At 35.9% G+C, this 27439-nt stretch overlaps 1 protein-coding gene across 1 annotated transcript in view; it reads right to left on the minus strand.

Annotated features, from left to right (window-relative positions):
- Positions 1–27439, minus strand: part of KCNH8 (potassium voltage-gated channel subfamily H member 8) — a 400722-nt gene that overhangs the window by 269539 nt on the left and 103744 nt on the right. Inside the window, exon 2 of the mRNA XM_044678889.1 lies at positions 14735–14968. Within this exon, the coding sequence (XP_044534824.1) occupies positions 14735–14968 (234 nt within the window). The remainder of the gene's footprint in view (positions 1–14734; positions 14969–27439) is intronic.

Here is a 27439-nt window from a genome sequence, read left to right on the forward strand (position 1 = left end):
ATTCACAAAAGTCTTCTTCAGCAAATACAATTATAAAGCATCAATTTGATTGGCACTCACTTTCCTTTTAGTACAAACTCTCAGTCACAGATTGCTACTGGAAAAAAAAACCCACAGGTTTGGCTATTTGGACCTTTGTTGGCAACATGATGTCATTGCTTTTTTAGTATGTTGTTCAGATTTCCCATAGCTTTTTTTCCAGGGAGCAAGGGTCTTTTGATTTCATGGCTTCAGTTGCTGTCTGCTGTGATTTTTGAGCTCAAGAATATAAAATCTGACATCACTTCCATCTCTTTTTCTTAATTTTATTTTTATTTTGAATATTTCCCATAGTTACATGTTTCATGTTCTTTCCTTCTCCCCACACCCCCCTAAACCCCCTAACAGATGCACAATTCCACAGGGTTTTACATGTATCATTGATTAAGACCTAATTCCATATTATTGATAGTAGGACTAGACTTATCATTTAGTGTCTTCATCCCCAATAATATCCCCATCAGCCCATGTGTTCAAGCAGTTGTTTTTCTTCTGTGTTTCTCCTCCCACAGTTCTTCCTCTGAATGTGGATAGTTTTCTTTCTCATAAGTCCCTCAGCCTTGCTCTGGATTCTTGCATTGCTGCTAGTAGAGAAGTCCGTTATGTTCAATTGTACCACAGTGTATCAGTCTCTGTGTACAATGTTCTCCTGGTTCTGCTCCTTTCACTTTCACTTTCCATGTAAACTGGAGAGACCTCCAGGAATTGATGCAGAGTGAAAGGAGCAGAGCCAGAACAACATTGTACACAGAGACTGATACACTGTGGTAAAATTGAATGTAATGGACTTCTGTACTAGCAGCCATGCTTTCTCTCTCCATGTCTTTTTCCTATGGTGTACCTTGCATACAAGATGATGACATACATACAACCTTGTCATTCTCCTTCTCCAATCTTAAACCAATCAGTTGCTTCATGTTTATCTCTAACTGTTGCTTCTTGGCCTGCATAGAGGTTCTTCAGAAGACAAATAGGATGCTTTTATTGTTCAATCATGTCTAACTCTTTGTGATCCCATTTGCAGTTTTCTTGGCAAAAGATACTGAATGGGCATTCTAGGTGGTTCAGCAGATTGAGGGTCAGGTCCAGAGATGAGAAGTTGTGGGTTCAAATGTGGCCTCAGATATTTCCTAGTTGTGTGACCCTGGGCATGTCACTTCATCCCCATTGTTTAGCTCTTGCCACTCTTCTGCCTTGGAACCAATACACAATATTCGTTCTGAAACAGAAGGTAAGGGTTTTCAAAAAAAGATGCTGGAGTGCTTTGCCTTTTCCTTCCCCAGCTCATTTTACAGATGAGAAAACTGAGGCAAACAAGGTTAAGGTTAAGTGACTTGCTCAGAGTCACACAGCTAGTAAATATCTGAGGCCAGATTTGAACTCAGAGATGAATATTCCTGACTCCATGCCTGGTGCTCTATCCAAGTTAGGTACACAACCTAACTATCCCTTAATAATAACTGTTTATGCTTTTTAAAATCACTTTTTGGAATAGTTTTCTTCACCACAAACTTAGATGAAAAACAAAGGATTATTACCTCATTTTACAGATGAGTCTTTTGAGGGGCTGAGGACTTAACTTAAGGACACACATCTATTCACTGCTTAAGTGGGATTTTGAATTCATATTTCCTGAATCTAAATCCAGCTCTTTTTCTGTTCTTCCACACAATATCTAAACTTTATATAGTAGAATTAAAAAAGTCACTGGAGACAACACTCCTCCATCAGTACTTTTGGCAAAGATAAACATTATCTTTTTTTTAATGTCGTGATGGGCTTATTCCCCAAAGGATGAATTTCACACTGTACTTGAAACCATTCTCCTGGTGAGGTAGTCAGCTTAGATGTCACAAGTGCAAATACAGAAGTCAGAAATTCTGTATGCTTAAAAGTTAATTTATATAAGTCTTGATCCATGACACATGTTAAACCAGTGGAAATGTGCTTTGGATATGGGGGGGTAAAGGGAGGTGAAGGGGAAAGTAAAAACACAAATCATGTAACCATGGAAAATTTTTCTAAAAAAATATTTAAATAAAAAAAATAAAAATAAAAGTTAATTTCTAAAAGAATCTGACTTTATTATTCATCCCTGATCCACCCCCAAGGCTTTGCTTTTTTCCTATGCAAGGGCCTCATTTTAAAAATACCCATAGGGCATAAGGAAATATTCTAAAAATGATCAGCTGTGTCACATTGATGAGTGTGGCTAATAATATATGCCACCAAGAACACCTCAAATATTGACTGATCATTCCCAAGAGAGTAAGTTTTCTCCCTCTATTCTCCTTCACTGAACAGTTCATTGCTCACTCAAACAATTTCACTTTCTGTTATCTTTGAGCATTTGTTACATCTATTTGCCACATGTATTTTTTTCTTGGTTCACCCTAGTGATTTTATCACTTTAGGGATTGCCAGTGTGGAAATTCCCTTTTCTACTTCAGTCTAGTACTTGTTAGACAAATTATGTCTTAAAGAGCCTTGAAGGGGAAGATAGCACAGTGGATACTGTGTCAAGACTGTAGCCTGCAGTATTTCGGATCAAATCAAACCTAAGATATTTACTAGCTATGTTACTGTGGGCAAGTCACTTAACTCTGATTACCTAGCCCTTGCTGCTCTTCTATGTTAGAATTAATAGTGGAACAGAAGGGGTGGGTTACATGATTAATATATGTCAGACACTAGAAGTAAAACTTGGACTTCTTTTTTTCCAATTTATTTAATTAATTAAATTTGAAGATTTTTCCATTGTTACATGATTCATATTCTTTCCCTCCCCTCCTCTATTCCCCCTCTGAAAGCCAATGAGTAATTCAACTGGCTTTTACATGTATCATTGATCAAGACCCATTTCCATATTAATATTTACAACAGAGTGATCATTTAGAGTTTACATCCCCAATCACATCCCCATTGAACCATGTGATCAAGGAAATGTTTTTTTCTTGTGTTTTTATTCCCACAGTTCTTTCTCTGGATGTGAATTGGGTTCTTTCTCATAAGTCCCTCAGAATTGTCATGTATCATTGCATTGCTGCTAGTAGAGAAGTCCATTACAATTGATTGTGCCACAGTGTTTTAGTCTCCATGTACAATGTTCTCCTGGTACTGCTCCTTTCACTCTGCATCAGTTCCTGGAGATCATTCTAGTTCACATGGAATTCCTCCAATTCATTATTCCTTTTAGCACAACAGTATTCCATCACCAACAGATATTACAGTTTGTTCAGTCTTTCCCCAATCAAAGGGCATCCCCTTATTTTCCAATTTTTTGCCAGCACAAAGAGTGCTGGCAGATATAAATATTTTTACAAGTATTTTTCCTTATTATCTCCATGGGGTATAGACCCAGCAGTGGTATGGCTGGGTGAAATGGTAGGAAGTCATTTAAAGACCTTTGGGCATAGTTCCAAACTGCCTTCCAGAGTGGTTGGATCATTTCACAACTCCACTAGCAGTGCATTAGTGTCCCAGTTTTGCCACACGCTCTCCAACATTTATTACTTTCCTTTGCTGTTATATTAGCCAGTCCGCTAGGTGTGAGGTGGTACCTCAGAGTTCTTTTGATTAGCATTTCTTTGATTATGAGAGATTTAGAACACTTTTTCATGTGCTTATCGATAGTTTTGATTTCTTTATCTAAAAACTGCCTATTCATGTCCCTTGTCCATTTATCAATTGGGAAATGGCTTGATTTTTTTGTACAATTGATTTAGTTCTTCATATATTTGTGAAATTCAATGTTTCTCAGAGTTTTTTGTTATAAAGATTCCCCCCCCCCAATTTCTTGCTTCCTTCTCATTTTAGATGCATTGGTTTTGTTTATACAAAACTTTTTTTAATTTAATATAATCAAAATAATTCATTTTATATTTTGTGATATTCACTATTTCTAGCTTGGTCTTAAATTCTTTTCTTTCACATAGATCTGACAGGTATATTATTCTCTGTTCACCCAATTTACTTATAATTTCCTTCTTTATATTTAAGTTGTTTACCCATTCTGAATTTATCTTGGTATAGAGTGTGAGATGTTGATCTAGATCAAATCTCTCCTATACTATTTTCCAGTTTTCCCAGATATTTTTATAAAACAGTGGGTTCTTGTCCCAAAAGCTGGGGTCTTTGGGTTTATTGTATACTATCTTGCTGAGGACATTTACCCCAAGTCTATTTCACTGATCCTCCCTTCTGTCTCTTTTCCAGTACCTTATTGTTTTGATGACCGCTGTTTTATAGTATAGTTTAAGATCTGGTACAGCTAGGCCACCATTCTTCACTTTTTTGTTTCAATATTCTTGAATTTCTATTTTTCCAAATGAATATTCTTATATTTTTTTTCTAATTCAGTAAAAAAGTTTCTTGGTAGTTTGATAGGTATGGCACTGAATAAGTAAATTAATTTGGGTAGGATTGTCATTTTTATTATTTTACCACATCCTACCCAGGAGCAATTAGTGTTTTTTCAATTATTTAGATATAGTATTAATTGTGTGGAAAATGTTTTGTAGTTGTGTTCACATAATTCCTGTGTTTCTCTCTGCAAAAAGATTCCTAAATATTTTATATTGTCTAGGGTGATTTTAATTGGAATTTTTCTTTCTAACTCTTGCTGCTGAGATGTGTTGGAAATATATAGAAATACTGATGATTTAGGTGTTTTTATTTTGTATCCCACAACTTTGTTGATTATTTCCATTAGATTTTTAGTTGATTCTCTAGGATTCTTTAAGTAGACCATCTTATCATCTGCAAAGTGTGATAGTTTAGTCTATTCATTATCTATTTTAGTACCTCCAATTCATTTTTCTTCTCAAATTGTTATTCTGGTACAATGTTAAATAATAGAGGTGATAATGGGCATCCTTGCTTAACTCCTTATCTTATTGGGAAGGCTTCTAATTTATCTCCATTGCAGATGATGTTTGCTGATAGTTTTAAATATATACTATTTATTATTTTTAGGAGGGGCTCTTCTATTCCTATGCTTCCTAGTGTTTTCAATAGGAATGTGTGCTGTATTTTTTCAAAGGCTTTTTCTGCATCTAATGAAATAATTATGAGATTTTTGTTTGTTACCTTGTTGATATGGTCAATTATGTGGATGGTTTTCCCAATGTTGAACCATCATTACATTCCTGGTATAAATCCCACTTGATCATGATGGATAACCCTCATGATCACTTGCTGGAGTCTTTTTGCTAGTATTCTATTTAAGATTTTTGCATCTATATTCATTAAGGATATTGGTCTGCAGTTTTCTTTCTCTTTTTTTGGTCTGCCTGGCTTTGGAATCAGTGCCATATTTGTAACATGAAAGGAATTTGGTAGAACTCCTTCTTTGCTTATTTTGTCAAATAGTTTGTATAGTATTGGGATTAGTTCTTTAATGTTTGATAGAATTCACTTGTGAATCCATCTGGCCATAGGAATTTTTTAGGGAGTTCTTTGAAGGCTTGTTCAATTTCTATTTCTGATATGGGATTATTTAAGTAATCTCTTTCCTATTCTGTTAAGATAGGCAGTTTATATTTTTGTAAATATTCATCCATATCACCTAGATTGCCATATTTGTTGTCATGTAATTGTGCAAAAGAGTTCTTAATAATTACTTAATTTTCTCTTCATTAGAAGTGAGGTTGCCCTTTTCATTTTTGATACTGTTAATTTGGTTTTCTTCTTTCCCTTTTTTAGATTAAGCAGAACTTTATTTTATTTGTTTTTTCAAAGTACCAGCTCCTAGTCTTATTTATTATTTCAATAGTTCTCTTACATTCAATTTATTAATTTCTCCTTTAATTTTTAGGATTTCCAAATTAGTTTTTATCTGGGGATTTTTAATTTGTTCTCTTCCTAGTTTTTTTAATTTGCATGGCCAATTCATTGGCCTCTTTCCTCTCTGTTTTGTAGATATAAGCACTCAGTGATATAAATTTTCCCCTGAGTACTGTTTTTGCTGCATCCCATAGATTTTAATATGATGCCTCCTCATTATCATTCTCTTCAATGAAATTATAATTATTTCGATGATTTGTTTTTTACCAACCAATTTTAGAGAATCACATTATGTAATTTCCAATTAATTTTTGATTTGCCTCTCCCTGTACCCCGTACTAAATATTATTTTATTGCATTATCATCTGAAAAGTTTGCATTTATTATTTCTGCTATTTTGTATTTGTTTGCAATGTTTTCATGCCCTAGTACATGATCAATCTTTGTGAATGTTCTGTGTGCTGCTGAAAAGGTATATTCCTTTTTGTCTCTATTTATTTTTCTCCACATATCTATTAACTCTAATTTTTATAAGATTTCATTTAACATCTCTTACCTCTTTCTCATTTATTTTTTTGTTTGATTTATCTAGATCTGATAGAGGAAGATTCAGGTCTCCCACTAGTATAGTATTACTATCTTTTTCCTCTTTAAGCTCCAATAGTTTCTCCTTTAAAAAATTGGATGCTATACCTTTTGGTGCATACATGGTGAGTACTATTATTTCCTCGTTGTCTATACTGCCTTTTATCAGGATGAAATTACTTTCCCTATCTCTTTTAATCAGATCTATTTTTACTTTGGCTTTGTCAGATATCATGATTGAGATGCCTGCCTTCTTTTTATGAGTTGGTACCCAATAAATTTTGTTCTAGCTTCTTATCTTTACCCTGTGTGTGTCTACCTGCCTCATGTGTGTTTCTTATAGACAACATGATAGGATTTTGGTTTCTAATCCACTCTGCTATTTGCTTCCATTTTATTGGTGAGTTCATCCCATTCACTTTCAAAGTTATGATTACTACCTGTGTATTCCCCATCATTTTGATTTCCTCTTTTAGTCCTACCCTTTCTTCTTTCACTTTTTCCTTCTACACCAGTGTTTTGCTTTTAATCAGTCCCCATATTCCTCACCATTATTTTACTTCCATTCCCAGCCCTCCCTTCTTGTTCCACTCTTATTTTTCTTTATGGTCTATTAAATTTTCTCTACCATTCCTTTCCCTCCCTTTTGGTACTCCCCACCCAATTAACCCCATGGCCCTTTGTTTTTCCTTTTCAACTTCCCTGTAGGGTAAGATAGAACTCTATACTCCAAAGGATCTAGATGTTCTTTTCTCTCAGAATTAATTCCACTAAGTGTAAGGTTTAAGTATTACCTATTTGCACTCTCTTCCTCACCTTCTTATAATAGTAGGCTTCCCCCCCCCTCCCATACACATCTTTATGTGGTAGAATTTATCCTATTTTTCTTCTTCCTTCAAATTTCTCTTGGTGCCATCTTCTATTCTCCTCTTTTTTTTTTACATATCATCTTAAACCACTTAGTACTCCAACCTTTACCTATGAATAATTCTTCTACGTACTATGACAGTGAAAACAATTTTTGAGAGTTATAAATATCATTTTTTCTATATAGGAATATATGCAATTTGACCTTACTGAAGCCCTTAATTTTTTCCCCCTCTTTCTAATTTACCTTTTTATGTTTCTCTTGAATTTTGTATTTGGAAATCAAATTTTCTGTTTTGTTCTGGTCCTTTCTTTAGGAATACTTGGAAATCTTCCAATTTGAAAAATGCCCATACTTTATCCTGGAAATATATAGTTGGTTTTGATGGGTAGGTGATCCTTGGTTGTAGACCAAATTTTCTTGCCTTTCTTAATATCATATTCCAAGCTTTGTGGTCCTTTAGTGAGGAGACTGTCAGATCCTGTGTATTCCTGACTGGGGGACTCCTTGATATCTGAATTGTCTCTTTCTGGCTTCTTGCAATATTTTCTCTTTGGCTTAGAAGTTCTTGAATTTGGCAATTACTTTCCTGGGTATTGTCTTTTGAGGATTTAATATAGATGGTGATCCAAGGACTCTTTCAATGTCTATTTTGCCCTCTTGTTCAAGAATATCAGGGCAGTTTTCTTGTTTAATTTCTTATAATATGATGTTAAAGATTCTGTTTTTTCTAGGTTTTTCCGGTAGATCAATAATTCTCAAATTTTCTCTCCTGGATCTGTTTCCCAGGTCAATTGTCTTTTCAATGTGATGTTTCATGTTTCCTTCTATTTTTTCATTCTTTGCTTTTGCTTATTGATTCTTGATGTCTTGTGAGATCATTAGCTTCTACTTGCCCAATTCTAGACTTTAAAGACTGGTTTTCAGCTATGATCTTTAGATTTTCCTTTTCAATATGATCTAACCTGCTTTTCATGGCTTCCAACAGATCAATTCTGGTTACCAATTTACTTATTACTTCATGTGATTTCTAGGCTTCTTTTTCCAAGTGGGAAATTCTATGTTTTAAACTGTTATTTCCTTTTTTGAATTACTTGCATTTCTATTTCCCACTTTTCTTGTCGTTTCTTTTATCTTTCTTACCTGGTTCCTTAACTTTATTTTGAGTTCCTTGAGAGTGTGTAACCAATTTCCATTTTTATTTTTGGAAAGTTTGGATGCGTTTGCTTGTTTGTCACTCTTTGTTGTTGCTTCTGTACTCTGCTCCTTTTCTCCATAGAAGTTATCCAGTGTGAGGGGCTTTCTCTGTTGTATCTTATTTCTTTTGGTACTTGTGGACTATAGTTCTTGCGTGTTGGTGGCCATTGCCATGTTAGTTTTATCTACCCTTTTCAGCCAGAAGTCTGAGTGAGGAGGGCAGGCAGCTCCTGAAGTAGGGACCTACAGAGTGGTTTTTGCCCTGAGGCTATTTTTCCAGTCTCCTCAGTCAGGCCCCAAGAATTTAGAGATTGCCCCAGCCCTCACTCTGACTCTGGCACAGTAGGTGGTGTGAGGGAGGGGTGATAACCTTGTGCTTTGGTAGGTGTAATTTTACCCCCTTATAGTGTGGAAATACCCAAACTCTGCCTACCTTCAAGGCTGCGACCCTTGGCAGAACCCCTTCCCTTGGATGATTTTGATTTTTATCCTTTTGAGACACTTTTTTTGTGAACTGTAGTAGGGAGAGTCATGAAGTTCCTTCTACTGTGAGGACATCTTAGCCCAGAAGTCCAAAACTTGGATTTCTTAACCCATGGGTTAGCTATACAGTCACTAAATGAAGAGACCTTTTGTTTTGGTTGTATTGTGGACATTCCTGATAGAATGATACATAGACTATGTAGCCCTACTGAGAAATTATATATACATATATACACACACAAATATATATATATATGTATATATAAAGAAACATATATATAACTAAACATAAAGAAACATATATATATATATATATATACATATATATATATATATACACACCAATTAGGTTGGAACAATTATCAAAATATTTAAAGACAACTCTAGGCCCTGGTTTAAGCATTAAATCATGTCACTATGTTATATAGCCATTACATAACCCTAAATTGTTTTTATACAAAGATGTTAATATCTGAATTAGATAGGCAGTATATGTTCAGAAAATTGACCTCTCCCTTGCCACAGCATCTACTAATTTTTGAAGGAAACACCCTTATCACTGTGTCTGTCAACCACACATGAAAAGAGCATCCAATCTGCTCTTCCAAACTTCTAGGAAACATGGCATTGAAAATGGTGCTAGGTTTGAAATCAGAGGAGCTGACTTTATAGGTGAAAATCTGCTGTAAATGATGACTAACATATCAAATGGCAAAGTTAAGATCCATAGGATCTTTGACAGGTTCTAGTATTGGGATGAATCTTAAAAGATGTAATGCTTCTAGGACTAAGAAGGTATTCTACTGTAACTTTATCAGTTGGATCTGATATATTGTGTTTAGTTCTAGGAGTCAGAATTTAAGGAGGACACTGATAAGCTGGAGAGTGTCTAGAGAAAAGCAATAATTATACTAAAGGGCCTTAAGTCCCTGTTAGATAAGAATAAGTTTAAGGAACTAGGTATGATCAATCTGGAAGAGAGAAACCTTAGAGGGAAACATGACAGCTATCTTCAAATATATGAGAGGTATTCAGGAAGAGAAGGTATTTGTTGTGTCTACCCTTAAAGGGAAGAACTATTAAAAAAAAAGGATGGACTTTTCAAAGAAGCCAATTTAAGACTGATGTTGGGGGGTGGGAATCTTACTTATTACTTATTATCTTATCTTATTCAAGCTGTGCTTGACAAATAATGAATTCTGACCCCTTCCCTGATTCCCAAGTTCTTCAAGCAAACTTGGATGAACATGTATCAGGAACAAAATAATAGGAGTTCTATTGCTGTATGAGCTAGACTAGAGGGACTCTGAGATCCCTTCTGTCTCTCAAGTTCTGTGATTCTGGGTTTGAACCTGAGCTGTTTCTCTTTCCTCATTTTCACTTCTTGAAATATCTCTTTCCCTTAGCACAAAGTCTGGCACATAGTAAATGTCATCTAAATGCTTATTCCCTCTCCTCTCAAGCCTTAATTTTAGGGCCACCTCTTGCAAGGGGCCTTTCTGATTCTCCCACTTGCTTATACCCCTTCCATAACTTTCTTTTTTTTTGTATTTATTTATCATTTTATGCCAGATCATAGATCTCAAACCAGAATAATCTCAGGAGCCATATACCCTCATTTTAAAGAGGAGATACTTGAGGATTAGGGAGGTTAAATGATTTGCTCAGAGTCACATAGGTAGTATCAAAGGCAGGATTTGAATACATATTCTTGCTCCTTCCTCTTTATCTGGTATATTATTTACTCCTGCCTCCTGGTAAAATGCAAATCCTTAACAATAGAAGGTATTTCTTTGGGTCATCTGTTCATAATATCCAGCATTTTGTTTGTACATGATAAAAATTAGTTCCATTAGTTCAAGAATTGCATATGCCCCATGAAGTAGGATTCAGTATGTATTAGTATTTTTTCACTCTACTTGTTAGAAGTTTAATCATTGAAATTCCAAATTAGCCTCTTTATGTCATCACCATTCTTGTCTTCACTGTTGCACTGAGATAAGATATCATAGGTGTGTCTGAAAAAATCCCATATCCTCTTATATGAGGATTAGATTTAATGTTAGCAGTAGTTTGGGGTTAATCATAATTGTAATTCTAGGATAGTTAAATAATGTTAGCATAAGTGAAGATTTTAGAAGGCCTTTTGTGTTTATTTTAGTGTAAGTATTAAGGTTTTGAATTAAGTAAATAACTGCTTTAGCATAGGTAATCATTTTTAGTATAGGCCTCAGTATTAGGCTTAACCTTCAAAATTGCTATATCATGCACCCTCAGCAACTATGGTCTTGAATTTGTGGCTGGGTCTTCATTAGCAGAGAGGTTTTTGCCTTGGTTAGAAGCCTGGTGACATCCCTTCACCTTTGTATACACCCTAGTATAAATCATCAGGCCTTTGCCCTGCTTGTGGACCTGGCACCTCCTCCTTACTCTGGTCATCTTAGTATATAACATCCTTGACATCATCAGCTTAGAAAGTAGGGTTCAGGCTCCCTTATTTCTCCCTTGTCTATCAAGTGACTTCTTCTACCAATGAGAACTATTTCCTGACTACTCCTACACAATCCATCTCTCTCTCTATTTTTATCACTGTCTGGGATTATTTTATAAGTTGTGATATTCTTGGGGTATAAAAGAAGTTCTCTCACAGACTTGGGGTCTTTTGGTCTTGACCAGAAGTCCAGCTTATTGTGAGACTGGCCCTCTTATAATAAACCTATTTTTTTTTTGGCTTGGAGACTCAGTTTCTCTTAATTGCATTCCTGTGGTTAGAAATTACACAACATAGGGGTGGATACTCCAGTGAGGCAGGTTAATATCTCTTTAAAACTTAATAGGTAAAAGACTGGTGTAGTTCAGTTGTTTCAGTCATCTCTGACTCTTCGTGATGCCGTTTCTGATTTTCTTGGCAAAAATATATGAGTGGTTTGCCATTTCTTTCTGCAACTCATTTTACAGATGAGGAAACTAATGTAAAGATGGCTAAGTGACTTCTCCAATGTCACAAGGCTATAACTTTCTTATGCTGGAATTGAACTCAGGTCTTTCTGACTTTACTATGTCACCTCGTTGCCCAGATAAAAACTCATCAGCCTACTTATTAAGTGAATATGAGACTATTCAGAGTTTATGAAATTGGTCCATTGGACAGTAGATTCAAAATCACCAAGTCCAAAATCAGAAAGGCTTCCATCTTAAGAAGATGTGCTAGAGGTTACTGTAATTAGCATAACCTTAATACAAGGTCACCTTCACTTCATAATTGATACTGGAGGAAGATTTTGGAGGAGAAAAGTGACTTCAGTATCATCTTTACTTCAATAATAAATTCCCAGATACTTATGCTTTTCTTCACTATTTGTGGCAATAACCTGTTAACTATCTCACCTCTCAGATTTTTGGGGTGGAGGAGCAAGGTAGAGAAACAGCTCATAAGAAACTGATGCCTCATCTCCATAGAAACTATGATAAATAGTCTAAATTCAAGGGATTTTGTTCAACATTCTTTGTTGACCCCAAAAGTATCAGTGCATCATAAAGGTAAAGAATATTTCACCTTTTTTTTTTGTATCCACAGTGCCCGGCATAGAGTAGGTGTTTAATAATAAATGTTGAATGCATTAATGAGGTTATTGCATTCATGGGTAGGTGGTATTATCTATTCTGTGTTCAGAATAATAAAGACATATGTCTTACAGTAATTGATCACCACAGGGAATTGAAATCTGCAAATTCAAAGCCTCAAAAAATGAATGAATGATTCCATTTACAGATATTATCTCCCCTTTTATTCAGGGCAATAAAAATTCATATCTAAAAAAGAATAAGCCAATCCTGAGAATAAAACTGTCCAAATGTAAAGCCTCAATGAATGAATAAATAAACGACTTAATGAATGAATGATTTTATTTATGGATAGGTGGTATTATTTGTTCCGTGCTCAGGACCACAAAAACTAAAATTTTACAGTAATCACCTATCATAGAGAGTCTGAAGTCTCCAAAGAGAAAATTGCCAAAAACTGTCCAATACTAGTTTGAGGATGAAGGAGAACACTGGGTCCATTACATCCTGAAAATGAACTATCCCTAGAAATTGCCTAATGAACAAAGAAAACACCACAGAAAGAGTTTCCCCGTAGAGTAAGTCATTTTATAAGATAAGACCTCCCTCTCATCTCAAGCCTCAGTTTTTGTCTTTTGGTTTTACTCCTAAAGCTAAGCAATATTTTTATTATTGCTTCAAAACCTACTTGAAATGATGGAATACTTTTAGATACACATAGGCATCTTCTTTTTGGATGGGATGTTTGGGCATCATGTAAATTATCCAAGACAGTCTGATGATTCACCAGTTGAGTACTATGCATATAAGATCATAGAAATGATCTTTCATTGTTTCTCCCCAGAAGCCATCCTTCATTCTAATTTACCTGTTTTTATCAGTGAAACAGCTCACTTACACTCATCTAAATTAGCAATTTCACTCTTCCTCAATTCAATCTCCCTCACTTATTCCCAGCCCCCACCATATCTTATGGGTTACCAAGTCCAGTTCATTTTGTGATACCCTTATATCTATCCCACTTCTTCCTACTTACACAACCAACATTCTAGTTTGAACCTTTCTCATCTCTTGCCTAGATTATTGTAACACCCTCCTAACTCATCTCCAGACTTTCAATGTCTTCCCTTACCAATCTATTCCCTGCCCAGCAGCCAAAATTTGTAAAGCTTTGGTTTGACTTTATCATTTCCTGATACGATAATCCTATCACCTCTAAATTTAAACTATCAGTTCTTTCCAGATTTATTTTGAATTATGCCCCTCAGACAATTAACACTTCAACCAAGCTTACTTCCTGGTTGATAATAGATCCTGATATTCTATCTCCTGGATTCATGGAAAGGTATGATCCTATACAAATATTCAGTCTGTCCTATTGGCCTTGAATATCTCTCCCACCCTTTTGCCTGAACTTTGCCTTTTAGAATTCCTATTTCCCTCTACTCATCTCAATCATTAGTTTTTACACAAGGTTTTTTACATTTTAATCCAACCCCTTACTCTCACTCCAGGCTTTGGTGTTATTCTTTCCAAAATAATAATGTATTGATTCATACATTTAGAGAATTTATCTTTTGTTTTGGTTTTATCCTTTCTTTTTGTCTTTATATATCCATCCTTTAGCATCATGTCCTGTTCACAAGAACAACCATAGAAATTCCTCATTGATGTACTAGAGTAAGTTCAATTAGTGTCCTTATACTTGACCAACTAAATATATATGATAACAGGTAACTGGAAGTGAAGAGTGAAAATGTTTAGGAAAACCAACTGGAGCTTTATTTTTTGGAAAAAATATTCTAAGAGGTTTATAGTTCTAAGAGGTGTTTAGACATAAAATATTGCTATCCCATTTCAATAGACTTTCAATTTGCTATGATCATGTTGTATGCAATTCCCTGCTGGCAGAGCCTTTAAGAATTCTAGATTACCTCCATACCTCAAACAGGTAACAAAAAGGACAAAAGTGAGGACTTAATGTATTAATAATTATAGGTTTTCTGCGAAAACTTCCAGGCAGATTATACTCTACTTACTTAGCTAAGAGTCAAAGGAGATTAGCCTCTAGCCCATTTTATCCCATTTCCAGGGCATTACAAGAAACATTACTCAGCTTGGATGGGACTTACAGAGCAATTATCCTGCTGAATGATGCTAACATTCCCCAATGGACTCCATAAATCTGGTGCTGATTAAGAAAACCCCACTCACCGTTCTTCTTGTAGAACATAATTTCTCCTTTGAATTCTGTCTTTTCTTCCAGTGATTTTTCTATCTGGAGTATCAACTGCTCATTTGTCTCCCCACCAAACAGAAACTTACAACTACAGCTCTTCTGCATGACCTCTGTGCGGGCAAATCCAGCCAGTTCACAGAAGCCATCGGAACAGTAAACGATGGGGAAACCTTTGGCCACCTGGGCGTTGGCGAGGATGAAGTTACTGTCTGTTGAACAAAACACAGAGGCAAGAGTTAGAAACTGGCAAAGTTTGGGATGTTTATAGCAAACTGGTACCCAAGATGCATGTAACTCAAGTAGGAAAAGAAAATGGAGGAAAGGGGCAAAATCATTTAATGTACCAGGATTTTATACATATTTATAATGTGGCAGTTTTAAGCATCTATTATGTACCAACCAACACTGCTCTAAGCCCTGGGGATACAAAGAAAGTAAAAAACAAGAGCTCCATTCTCAAGGAGATCACATTCTAATGGGGGAGACATAATGGCTATAAATGTACATACATCAACAGAGAAAATGGAAGGTAATCTCAGAGGGGACCATAATAATAGCTGAAATTTACATAGTGTTTTATTAACATCTGCAAGGGACTTTGTACTCATTTTATCCTCATAAGAACCCTGGATATTATTATCCTCACTTATGGTTGTGGAAGATGCTACTTAGACATAATCACTGACTTGCCCAAGGTCATGCTTCCAGAAAATGTCACTCCTTGGGACTCTGGGTTTTATTTAAGTTTTAGCTCCACTGCCAATTGCTAGACATAAACCTTTCCTGACATTCTACCCCTCCAAGGAGTTAGTGCTTTATTTCCCCCTCCCAGCTATTGCTTTTTACATATTTTATATTGACTTGTCTGAATATGTGTTTTCCTCTGCCTCAGTCAATTGGTCCACAAGCATTTACCAAGTATTCATGATGTGTACCAGAAATAAGGAACCAAAGAAAGGCAAAAAACATTCCCTATGCTTAAAGAGCCCACATTTTAATGAACACATTAATACAGAATAACTAGGTACATGAATTATACATATGCATATATATGTATACATCAAATCTATATAAGATTATTTGGGAAAGGAGACTCTGGGAAGAAGTGAGAATAATTGGGAAAGTCTACTATGGAAGGAAGGATTTAAAAGATCTTGAAGGAAGACAATAAACTAGGAGTTGAAAGCAAAGAAAGAGAACATCCTAAGCTGTCCAAGAGAAAAATGAATTCATTAAAGACAGGGACCACTTTTATTTTTGTCTTTGTATTCACGGTCTCAGACAGTGTCTGACATATATAGGCATTAAATACATCTTTATTCAATCAAGTCAAAGTATCAGAGATAAGCTTTGAACTGAGATCTTGCCTCAAGTCCAGCTCTATCCTCCAGATGCCATTGCCTCTTAGTTGAAGTATTTATACTTTGCTCTCTCTTCAAATCACAAAGATCTTTCACCTTCTATAGATCCTATTCTAGATAAAGTAGGAGATACACACATAAGATACAATACTTGCCCACAAGAAGTTTACAAGGTGGGTAGGATGAATTAACATAATAAAAATGATAATCCTACCCAAACTAATTTACTTATTCAGTGCCATACCTATCAAACTACCAAGAAATATTTCTACTGAATTAGAAAAAAATTACAACTAAGTTCATTTGGAAGAACAAAAGATAAAGAATATCAAGGTGGGGGACAGCTGGGTAGCTCAGTGAATTGAGAGTCAAGCCTAGAGACAGGAGGTCCTGGGTTCAAATCTGGCCTCAGACACTTCCCAGCTGTGTGACCCTGGGCAAGTCACTTGACCCCCATTGCCCACCCTTGCCACTCGTCCACCAAGGAACCAATACACAGAAGTTAAGACAAAACAAAACAAAACAAAAAGAATATCAAGGGAAATAATGGAACAAATGTGAAGCGTGGGGGCCTAGCAGTACCAGATCTTAAATTGTAGTATAAATCAGTGGTCATCAAAATAATATTGTACTGGCTAAGAGACAGAAGAGAGGATCAGTGGAGCAGACTTGGGATAAATGACCTCAGCAAGATTGTATGATAAACCCAAAGATTCAAGCTTCTAGGACAAAAACCCACTCTTTGACAAAAACTGCTGGGAAAATTGGAAAACAGTATAGAAAACAGAGATTAGGTTTAGATCAACATCTCACACCCTACACCAAGATAAATTCAGAATGGGTGAATGACTTAAACATAAAGAAGGAAACTATAAGTAAATTAGGTGAATATAGAATGGTTTACCTGTCAGATCTATGGGAAAGGAAATATTTTAAGACCAAGCAAGAGATAGAGAATATTACAAAATGTAAAATGAATAATTTTGATTACATTAAACTAAAAAGGTTTTGTGCAAACAAAACCAACACAACCAACATTAGAAGGGAAGAAACAAATTGGGGAAAAAATCTTTATAACAAAAAACTCTAACAAATGTCTAATTACTCAAATTTATAAGGAGCTTAATCAATTGTACAAAAAAATCAAGCCATTCTCCACTTGATAAATGGGATAAGGACATAAATAGGCAATTTTCAGATAAAGAAATCAAAGCTATCAATAAGCACATGAAAAAGTGTTCTAACTCTTATAATCAGAGAAATGAAAATCAAAACAACTCTGATGTACCACCTCACATCCAAGAAACTGGCTAATATGACAGCAAAGGAAAGTGATAAATGTTGGAGGGGATGTGGCAAAATTGGGATATTAATGCATTGCTGGTGGAGTTGTGAATTGATACAACAATTCTGGAAGGCAATTTGGAACTATGCTCAAAGGGCATTAAAAGCCTACCTGCCCTTTGATCCAGCCATACCACCTCTGAGTCTATACACCAAAGAAATAATAAGGAAAAATACTTGTACAAAAATATTTATAGCCTTGCTCTATGTGGTGTCAAAAAATTGGAAAATGAGGTGATGTCCTTTGATTGGGGAATGGCTGAACAAATTGTGGTGTCTGTTGGTGATGGAATACTATTGTGTTAAAAGGAATAATGAACTGGAGGAGTTCCACGTGAATTGGAATGACATCCAGGAACTGATGCAGAGTGAAAGGAGCAGAACCAGGAGAACATTATACACAGAGGCTGATATACTGTGGTAAAATTGAATGTAATGGACTTCTATACTAGCAGCAATGCAATGACCCAGGACAATTCTGAGGGATTTATGGAAAAGAACGCTACCCACATTCAGAGGAAGAACTGTGGGAGTAAAAACACAGAAGAAAAACAACTGCTTGATCACATGGTTTGATAGTGATGTGATTGGGGATGTAGACTAAACAATCACCCTAGTGCAAATATTAATAATATGGAAATAGGTCTTGATCAATGACACATGTAAAACCCAGTGGAATTGTTCATTGGTCATGGGAGGAGGGGAAGGAGGAGGAGAGGGAAAGAACATGATTCATGTAACCATGGAAAAATATTCTAAATTAATTAACTAAATAAGCTTTTTAAAAAAGATTCTTACAAGGCGATTAGAAAGAAAAGACAAATAGTTACAGAGCAATAATAGCAATACATATTTAAGAAATAAGCCAGTCTATTGTGGTGGGAATGTGAGTTTTTTCACTGTAACTCTGTATTCAAATGAAATCACAGGTTGAAACAGACAGACAGAGATAGAGACAGAGACAGAGACCATTTTCTTAGCCCTTACCATTCTGCCTTGGAAATGATACTTAGTAATAATTCTAAGAGAGAAGGTAAGAGGTTAAAAATAAAATAATGTAAAATATTTTGGGTTTGTATCCCCTTATGCTTGACATAAGACAATCTTAGTAAATAATTATTAAATTGAATGGTAAATATTGCATGAAATTATTTTAAACCTGAAAGGGAACCTTAGACAACATTTAGAACGATTCTTTCATTTTACAGAAGACGAAATTGTATTCTAGGGGCAAGTGATTTGCCCAAAGTCGCATCGCTAATTCATGATGGAGTGGAAAATGACCATTCAGGTTTTCCATTCATTGATACCTTCACTAGGACACTCTCTTCCTTGAGACACGGTTCACATGAGTAGAAAATATCAAGAAGGTAAGATAGAGGAAAAGATATTCTCTTTTCCCAGAGTTTATGGCACTTATAGAAAAGGGAGTCTTTTCCCAATGACAGTTAATGTAGTTATGATAGTCGCAGGTTCATAGATTTAGTGAGTGAATCACCATATATTTATTAAACACTTACTTTGTGCCAATCACATTCTTATTACTGATCACTTATATTGGTCTGACTTCATTGAAAATGAAGGATATATCATTCCTCACTTGATTTCCTCCATGATTTTCTCTCGTGTTAGCAATATGCCTTGTTTCACATCAGGATGAACAGGGAAATAGGTGTTACATGAAAGTATATATTCATCCTGAATCATATTACCAGCCTTCTTGGAGAAAGGGGAGAGGTGGGCAGGAGGGGAAAAAAAGAATGAGACAGACTTTTGGACCTATTTGTAAGGATGTTTCTCTTGGATAAGCATATTCATAACAATTCATATTTATTATAGTTATGTTACATATTATACAAGGTTACATATAAAAAATAACTGGTATCTCAAAAAGCCCAATAACTACAAAAAAGAAATTCAATGCTGGACAATTGTATACCAACCACTGTGCTGAGCACTGGAAAAGCCCTCAAGGAGCCTACATTTTAATGAAGGAAGACAACACAAAAAAAGGAATTTGATGGGGGCAACTGGGTAGCTCAGTGGATTGAGAGCCAGCCCTAGAGATGGGAGGTCCTAGGTTCAAGTCTGGCCTCAGACACTTCCTAGCTGTGTGACCCTGGGCAAGTCACTCAACCCCCATTTCCCACCCTTACCACTTTTCTGCCTTGGAGCCAATACACAGTACTGACTCCAAAACAGAAGGTAAGGGTTAAAAAAAAAAAAAAAGGAATTTGAAAACATGGGAAGGGACTTTAGAGGCCAGCTAGTCCAATTCCATGATTTTCAAATGAGGAAACTGAGCCAGAGAGGTGGAATTACTTTACCAAGGGCACAAATATTCAAAGTCAAAGTATAGATTTTCAATCAAGATCTCTGACACGGAATCCAGTATATTCTCAAATATAGTGTTGCTGTAATCCTTCCTCATTGGCAGCCAGGACAATAACAACTTCCCCTCGAGTGAGCAGTGATGAGGGACAAGTACAATGGAAGCTCTGCTGTTCACCTTAGCCCTTCTGGAGAAATGGCGCCCCCTCCCATCTTATTTCTGGAAGCCCCTTTACTATTCCTATGACTTCTCTGGTGCCATCTTGGGAGTTTGGCACATCGGACTTAATCTAAGAAACGACTTCAAAGCAGAACTAATGTCCTAAACTTGGGTTCATGAATGAGTTCCACAAATATAAGAAAGGGGAAGGAATGTTAGAGTAGATCATATGAAAAACATCTGGGGCTGTTAGTGTGCTGCAAGTTTAATACAAATCAACAGGGTAATGAGGCAGTCCAAAAAGCTAATACGATCTTGTGCTTTGTTCAGAAAACTGTTGCTTCCAGGAATAATGACATGATCATTCTCTTGTCCTTTGTCCTGGGCAAGCTATATCAGTCCTACTAACTTGAGCTTTGGATAACGTTTGTTTAAGAAGAATGTGGCATTTCTTTATTAGCTTTAAGTGCTTTCAGAGGAGAACATCAATGATGGTGAAGAGCCTCATATCGCTGGCATGAATGTCAGCTATAGGAATTAGGGATGTTAAACTTGGAAGAGAAAAGACTAAGAGGGAACACGAGAGCTTTCTTCAAGAATAACTCTGTCTGAATAGGACCATGTTGCTCTTCAGTTGTTTTGGTCATGTCCAACTCTTCGTGACCCCACTGGGGATTTTCTCAGGAAGGCCACTCGAGTGGTTGGCAATTTCCTTTTCCACTTCATTTAATAGATGAGGAAACGGAACAAATGGTTTTAAGGAACTTGCTCAGGGTCACACAGCTAGTTCATATTGGAGGCCAGATTTTAAAAGACAGACATTGAGTGTTTCTGAGTTCAAGATAGGTTCTCTTTTTACTGTACCACCTGAGTGTCAGAATAGGATCAGAGAATCATATATTTAGAGCTGAGGGGTAGGCGTGGAGGCTCAGAGGCCACTGAATCTAACTCCATTTATAAGTAAGGAAACTGAGGTACAGGAAAGAGAAGTGAATGATTTAAGGTGACCCTGCTAAAAAGTATCTAATGTCGAATTTGAACACAAGTACCACTTTGTACCTCCAAGTCCAAAACTCCATCCTCTCTGAAGCAGGATTAATCTTGTGATGTTCGTCCTCGGATGGTAGAATTAGTAGCCATTTATAGAAATATTAGAGTAGCAAATAATAGAAGTTTATTTGTATAAATAGCACATTAAGGTGTAATGGAGGGGAAATTTTCTTAATAATTATAGTTATCTAGTTATCCCCAAATGGAATGAACTTCCTTGGGACATGGGGGTATTTCTAACTGGAGGACATTAAGCAATGGCTGGATAGCCACGTGCCTAGTGTTTTATAGTGGTGGATGGGGGTGTTTTAGTTGTGTTTTATAGTCAATAGCACTCAACTCTAAAATTCTGTACTTTAATTATTTTCTTGGTGACTCAGTCTAAAAGACCAGAAGGCAGCTCGTGTGGTTCCGAGCTCTACTACTTGAAAATAAACTCTTGGAACCACTTTGCTTTTCCAGCCACAAACACTATGTATTGAATTTTCACCACAGGGAAATTGCTACCTTGGAAATTCAGACCCACCTTCTTCCGACAGTCGTTGTCATTCTAACAGAAAATACCCTCCCGGTGACTCAGAAAGTCAAGTTATTTTAGTCTCCATTTATGAATGATTGAAACATCTCCATAGAGCTCTGGACTGGATTTGTACTGATATAGCAGGTAACCATTCAACAAATCTCTTTTTTTTTTAACCTTATATTATTCTTTATAAGTAAACCACAGCGTTCTTTCTGAATTTCAATATAGGAACTGTCATTAAAAGTATTTGTTATAAAAATAGCAAAATGAGTCCAAATACTCAGCAGCAAGAATCAGAAACAAATGAGCAGAGAGGCCATTGAATATGCCCCATGCTTTCAGGTAGTTCTCCTCCCAAGTCATTCCAAGAATAACAATAAACCGGAAAGTCTGGGCTAGGTGGTCTCTGACATTCTAAGACTTTGGTAAACCCATTCACTTTCTTTTTAAAAGATTTATTTATTTGTTTTGTCTTTAGGTTACAAACACTTAAAAATGACTCCCACTTTATGAGATATCTCTTGTACCAAAGTAAAGCCATCCAGCAAAAATATAACGATCTCAAAGAAAAGTACATATAGTCCCCACTTATAGCACTCAATCACTATATATGTATACATAATATACATGTGTACATATATACATATATACACACATATCATATATATACATATACACATACATGCATCCTATTATCAGTGATTCCCAAAGTGGGCGCCGCCGCCCCCTGGTGGGTGCTGCAGTGATCCAGGAGGGTGGTGATGGCCACAGGTGCATTTATCTTTCCTATTAATTGCTATTAAAATTTTAAAAAAATTTAATTTCCAGGAGCCTAAGTAATATTTTTTCTGGAAAAGGGGCGGTAGGCCAAAAAAGTTTGGGGACCACTGCTATATATGCATGTTTGTATATATTTACATTGTGCGTACATACATGAGTTATGTATGCATTTATACCTGAAAATACTTTCTCTCTTTCCTATTCCCTACTCCTTTGGAAAAAATGAAAAATATTTTTAGAATGATTATGGAGTCCAGGAAAACAAATTTCTTTCATGATTGTAACCCAATTATATATGTATATGTTTATATGTGTATGCATGTATGTATGTAAATAGCCATATACATTTATATATACTTATTAAAATACACTTTTCAATATTGTTTTCATTAAAGAATGTATTTTCTTGAGTTCCGAGTTATACCTGAGCTAATAGGATCTTAGATTTAGCAGTAGGAGGGACCTCAGAGGTTACCTAGTCCAAACCCCTTCATTTTGTAAAAGAGGACACTGAACCCCAAACAGATTAAATGATTTAAGAGCAGAGCTCCAGAGCTGGAAGGAAACTAAGAAGCCATCTCATTTTGTAAAGGATTAAACTGAGTTTTTAGAGAGATCAAAAGACTTAAAATTGTAGCTCTTGGGCCAGAAGGGCCCCCAGAAGCCATTCAGTTCCATCCTCTTATTTTGCCAGAGGAAAGTGATGTTAATTGACTTGACAAAGGTCACATGGATGGAAAGCATCCGATGTGGGATTTGAATCCAGCCCCCCTTATTCCATTTTGATTTCTACTAGAATGTGGTGTTTCATGGCAGCTGATACCTTTTTTTTTTTAACTCTACCTTTTAAAAAGGGAGGCATAAGAGCTTTGTTCCCCTGTTTCAATCTAGCAATTGTCCTTGCTCCATAATAGCTTTTGTTTCCAAAGGGAACTTCGTTGCAGGTAGCCCGTGATAAAGCTCAGGGTACTGACTGTATGAATAGCCCCTTATTTAGGAAAAATAGGGGCCTCCTTTTGTACTGGTATCTGCTTGGAAACATATGCTTACCTGAGCACCACGGCTCTATTTCCCAGAGAAGAAATATGACATTTACTTTAGAATGAGGTAAAACAAAGCACACTCAAATGATGTTGAACTCACAATGGATTAATAGGGATGCTTATATATGCTAAAGGTATTTAACCTTTTAAGGAATCAATTTTAGATGCGGAATAAGCATCTAAATATTGTCCTTAACCTTTATCGGCTTGTTTCTACTTTGCTTTTTTTGCGTGTGTATGTTAAGCTCCGATATATTGGTAAATAGAAGGCTGAAACATATTCACATACATGGGAAATGATTATTTTCCTAAGCGTGTCTTTTTATGAAACCATTTCAATATCACTGACCGAGTGCCCTGACTGCCCAGTTCATCCAAAACGGATCTTCCCTGGTAATGTTCCAAGCGAACCCTCCATGCAGGTAGACCTTCCAAGCATGTGTGGTTGAGCACCTCGTTATTTCCCTTTCACCAGGAATGATGTTGCCTACGGAAGGATCTCCTGTCCTTTTCCAATCTTAATTAACTTCAGGTTGCCTAGAGTCAATGGATTAGAATCTCTCCTTGGGAGGGGGAATTCCCCTTGGAGGAAATTCACAAATAAAAGGCTAGATGACCATTTCTGGGGCATAATTGTGTAGGAGATTCTTGGCTAGGCATAAGTTAGATTTGATGGCTGTGGAGGTCCCTTCCAACTCTGAGATTCTGGGTTTCTAAGTGTCCTATGAGGGGGCAGCTGGGTAGCTCAGTGGATTGAGAGTCAGGTCCAGAGATGGGAGGTCCTAGGTTCAAATCCAACCTCAGGCGCTTGCTATCTGTGTGACCCTGGGCAAGTCACTTGACCCCCATTGCTTACCACTCTTCTACCTTAGAAATAATACACAATATTGATTCAAAGAAGGAAGGTAAGGGTTTAAAAAAAACAACTCGAGGTGCTAAGTTTCCTATGATCTTCTTTGGTTCCTTTGGCAGTCTGATAGTCATGGACCTTATTTTACATCTTAGCTTTTTCAATGGAAGTACAAAGTTCTGGTATGTTCCTAATATTCCCCATAAACTGGTCTACCCAGAACTCTGAATTAATTATTATTATTTATAGTATTGGAATAATTATTAGTGAAGGGGAGAAGTAAGTGGCAAGTAGCATATTAGTCTCCTTAGCCTTTTTTTTCCCAATAACCCTACAGCAATTTGAAGACATGGTATTCTTTATTTCTCAAGGCCAGTCATCTATCAGTGGCTATCACTGAAAACACATGAATATTTGCTTTTATTTCATGAAATATAACTTTTTGATGGATAACCCCCACCCTACTTATATCCCAGGTAACTAACAGTACTTGGCATATAATAAGAGCTTAATTAATATTTGTTGATTGATTAATTGTGCATTTCTTTTGGTAGCACCTCACCTACTAGCCTGACAAAAGGTAAACTTACAGACTTCAGTCTGAAAAAAATCCATCTGCAGAAAATGTCAAATTCAAAATACTTTTCATAATTATTTTCAAGTTTTTAAATTATTTAAGAATGCTTTATATTCCACTATTTTCAGGTTCAAGTTTCAACTTAAGCATGATCCCAAGACAATAGTACTTGGTACAACCATTATAAATTTAAATGACTAAATCAATGAAATCGACCTGTCTATTCCTTTATCCCTCTAGGCCTCAAAATGGAAGAATGTATCTTAGACTGGGGGAGAGAGGATAGGGAATAAGTAGAATGTATTTTTTTCCATCACAAAATGTAAACTTCAAAAGGAGGCACATGATACTCTTATGATTTATAACTTTTGCCATCTAATACGACATTCCTAAATTTTCCAGACTATCATTCTCAACCATATTGTTGTTCTTAATACCTTCATTATTTGCTAAATATTTTTTAAAACAATAACAAATGATAGTAAGTTTTGTTTTCATTTATTCTATAACATTTGGGGTAAAGGACTGTTTCCTTTTTGTCTTTTTATTTGAAGCATCTAGCAGAGTCTCTGGCATATAGAACGTGTTTAATAAGTAATTATTAGTAGATTAGCAACAGCAAGGATTGTACCATTTCCAAAGAAGTATCAGAAACTGAACATTGTTTCTAGGACACTAGAATATTTATTACTCTTTTTAAAATGGTCATCAGATGAGAACACAGATAGAGATGAACAAATGTTTAAGATTATCCATCCATTGAGTGGTGGACTTCAGAGACATTTATAATATAAATGAAAATGTAGCCTATTTTCCCAGTTTATAGATTTAATCTTTTACATTAAATGATCCTTCATTTCTTCCTTCCTTCCAACATATAACTCAATTGGTTTTTAGGAAAATGTATAACATTGAATGCCAATGAAAAAATTCTAGCTTTATTAGTCATCTAACCTACTTTATCATTTGGCAGAGATTTTTTTAAAGACTAAAACAGTGGATTTAAAAGTCTGCCCCCCCCCTGTGAATTGCTAGTATTTTGATTTAGTTATTTCTTAAAAACTGAATGTGGTCATTTCCTTCACTTTTCTCAACTACTATTTGTTTGGCAGTTAAAGCACTTTGTAACGTGGCCTCCTCCTCATCTTTCTACCTTACAGATCTCTCCCCAAACATCTATTTATACTTTCCAATCCAGGACAAACACCTTCTTACTCTTGCTTGAAAAAGAAACTCCATCTCTTGATTTGGGGCATTTTCACTATCTTCCATGTACAGAATGCTTTTTCTTCTTCCTCTCCTCTTCCTGGCTTCCTTGGCTTTTTCAGAGGTCCCACCATCTACAAGAAGCCCAATCTCCTTTAATTCCATAGCTTTCCCTTGTTGATTCTTCTCTTTCTTTCTTTCCTTCCTTTCCTCCCTCCTTCCTTCCTTTCTTCTTTCCTTTCTCCCCTCCTCTCCTCCTCCTCCTTTTTCTCCTCCCTTCCTCCTTATTCTCCTCCTTCTCTGTCTCTATACACACACATGAGACATATAAAATATGTATATATAGAGAGAGCTAACTATAGATAGTTAGGTATAAATTATTTCTACCTAATAGTTTACCTGTTGACTTCCCAATTAGACTTTGATTTTGTTAAGAGCAGAGACTATCTTTTGCCTTTCTTTGTATCTTCATTGCTTATGACAGTGCCCGACACATAGTAGGATCTTAAAATATATTTATTGACTGACTCAATGGCTCATTCATTCAGGATATGCAAAGTAAAATTCCAATACTAGAGCTTTGTGAGGTGAATTTAGCTTGGTGTAAATTGTTGTTTCTGAAATAACACAAAAGCTTTTTTGCAGGCAAAAAACCCAAATCTAAACATAGACTCAATTAAGAGAAGCAGAGTGGGAAGGACATAAGAGGGCATGGTTCTTGGAATCAATCAGACCAATTCTGAGCTACTGTGATCAATTCTGGTAACTTTATTTTAGGAAGGCTATAGATACACTGGAGATAATGTAGAGGAACATGAGATCATGAGAAGATACAAAATTATGCCATGATTAGGTGAAGGAACTGGGTATGCCAAGTCTGGAGAATAAAAGATATAGCAAAAATTTCATTACGATGTTCAAATATTTGAAAAACTTCCAGGTGAAAGAAATTAATTTTGGTTGGTTCCAGAGGGCAGAACTTGGAGTAATGGGTACATGTATAATCTATATCACATTATCTGCCATCTTAGGGGAAGGAAAGGATGGAAGAGAGGGAGGGAACATGGGTCATAAAATTTCAGAAAATGAATATTAAAAATTGCATTAATGTGTAATCTGGAAAAAATTACATTAAAAAAAGGAGTTATGGGTAGAAGTTGCAAAGAAGGCTTCAGCTGCTATGAACCATCTTAGAAGGTAGTGAGTTCACCTTCACTAGAAATTCTCCAAGTAAAGATTGGGTGACATTTTTTGGGAAAGTCATAGAGGAGATTCCTATTTAGTTGTTGGCTGAACTAGATAGAAATCATGTCCCTTCTACACCTGAGATTATGTATTTCTTTGCAGAGGCTGAAGGCACCTCTTGGTGATGTATCTTCCTACTCTGAAGTATGCTTCAGCACTGTAGTGAGAATATCAAGTTATATATATATATATATATATATATATATATAT

This window comes from Gracilinanus agilis, chromosome 5 (assembly GCF_016433145.1).
Source record: "Gracilinanus agilis isolate LMUSP501 chromosome 5, AgileGrace, whole genome shotgun sequence".
In the NCBI taxonomy this organism is placed as follows: Eukaryota; Metazoa; Chordata; class Mammalia; order Didelphimorphia; family Didelphidae; genus Gracilinanus; species Gracilinanus agilis.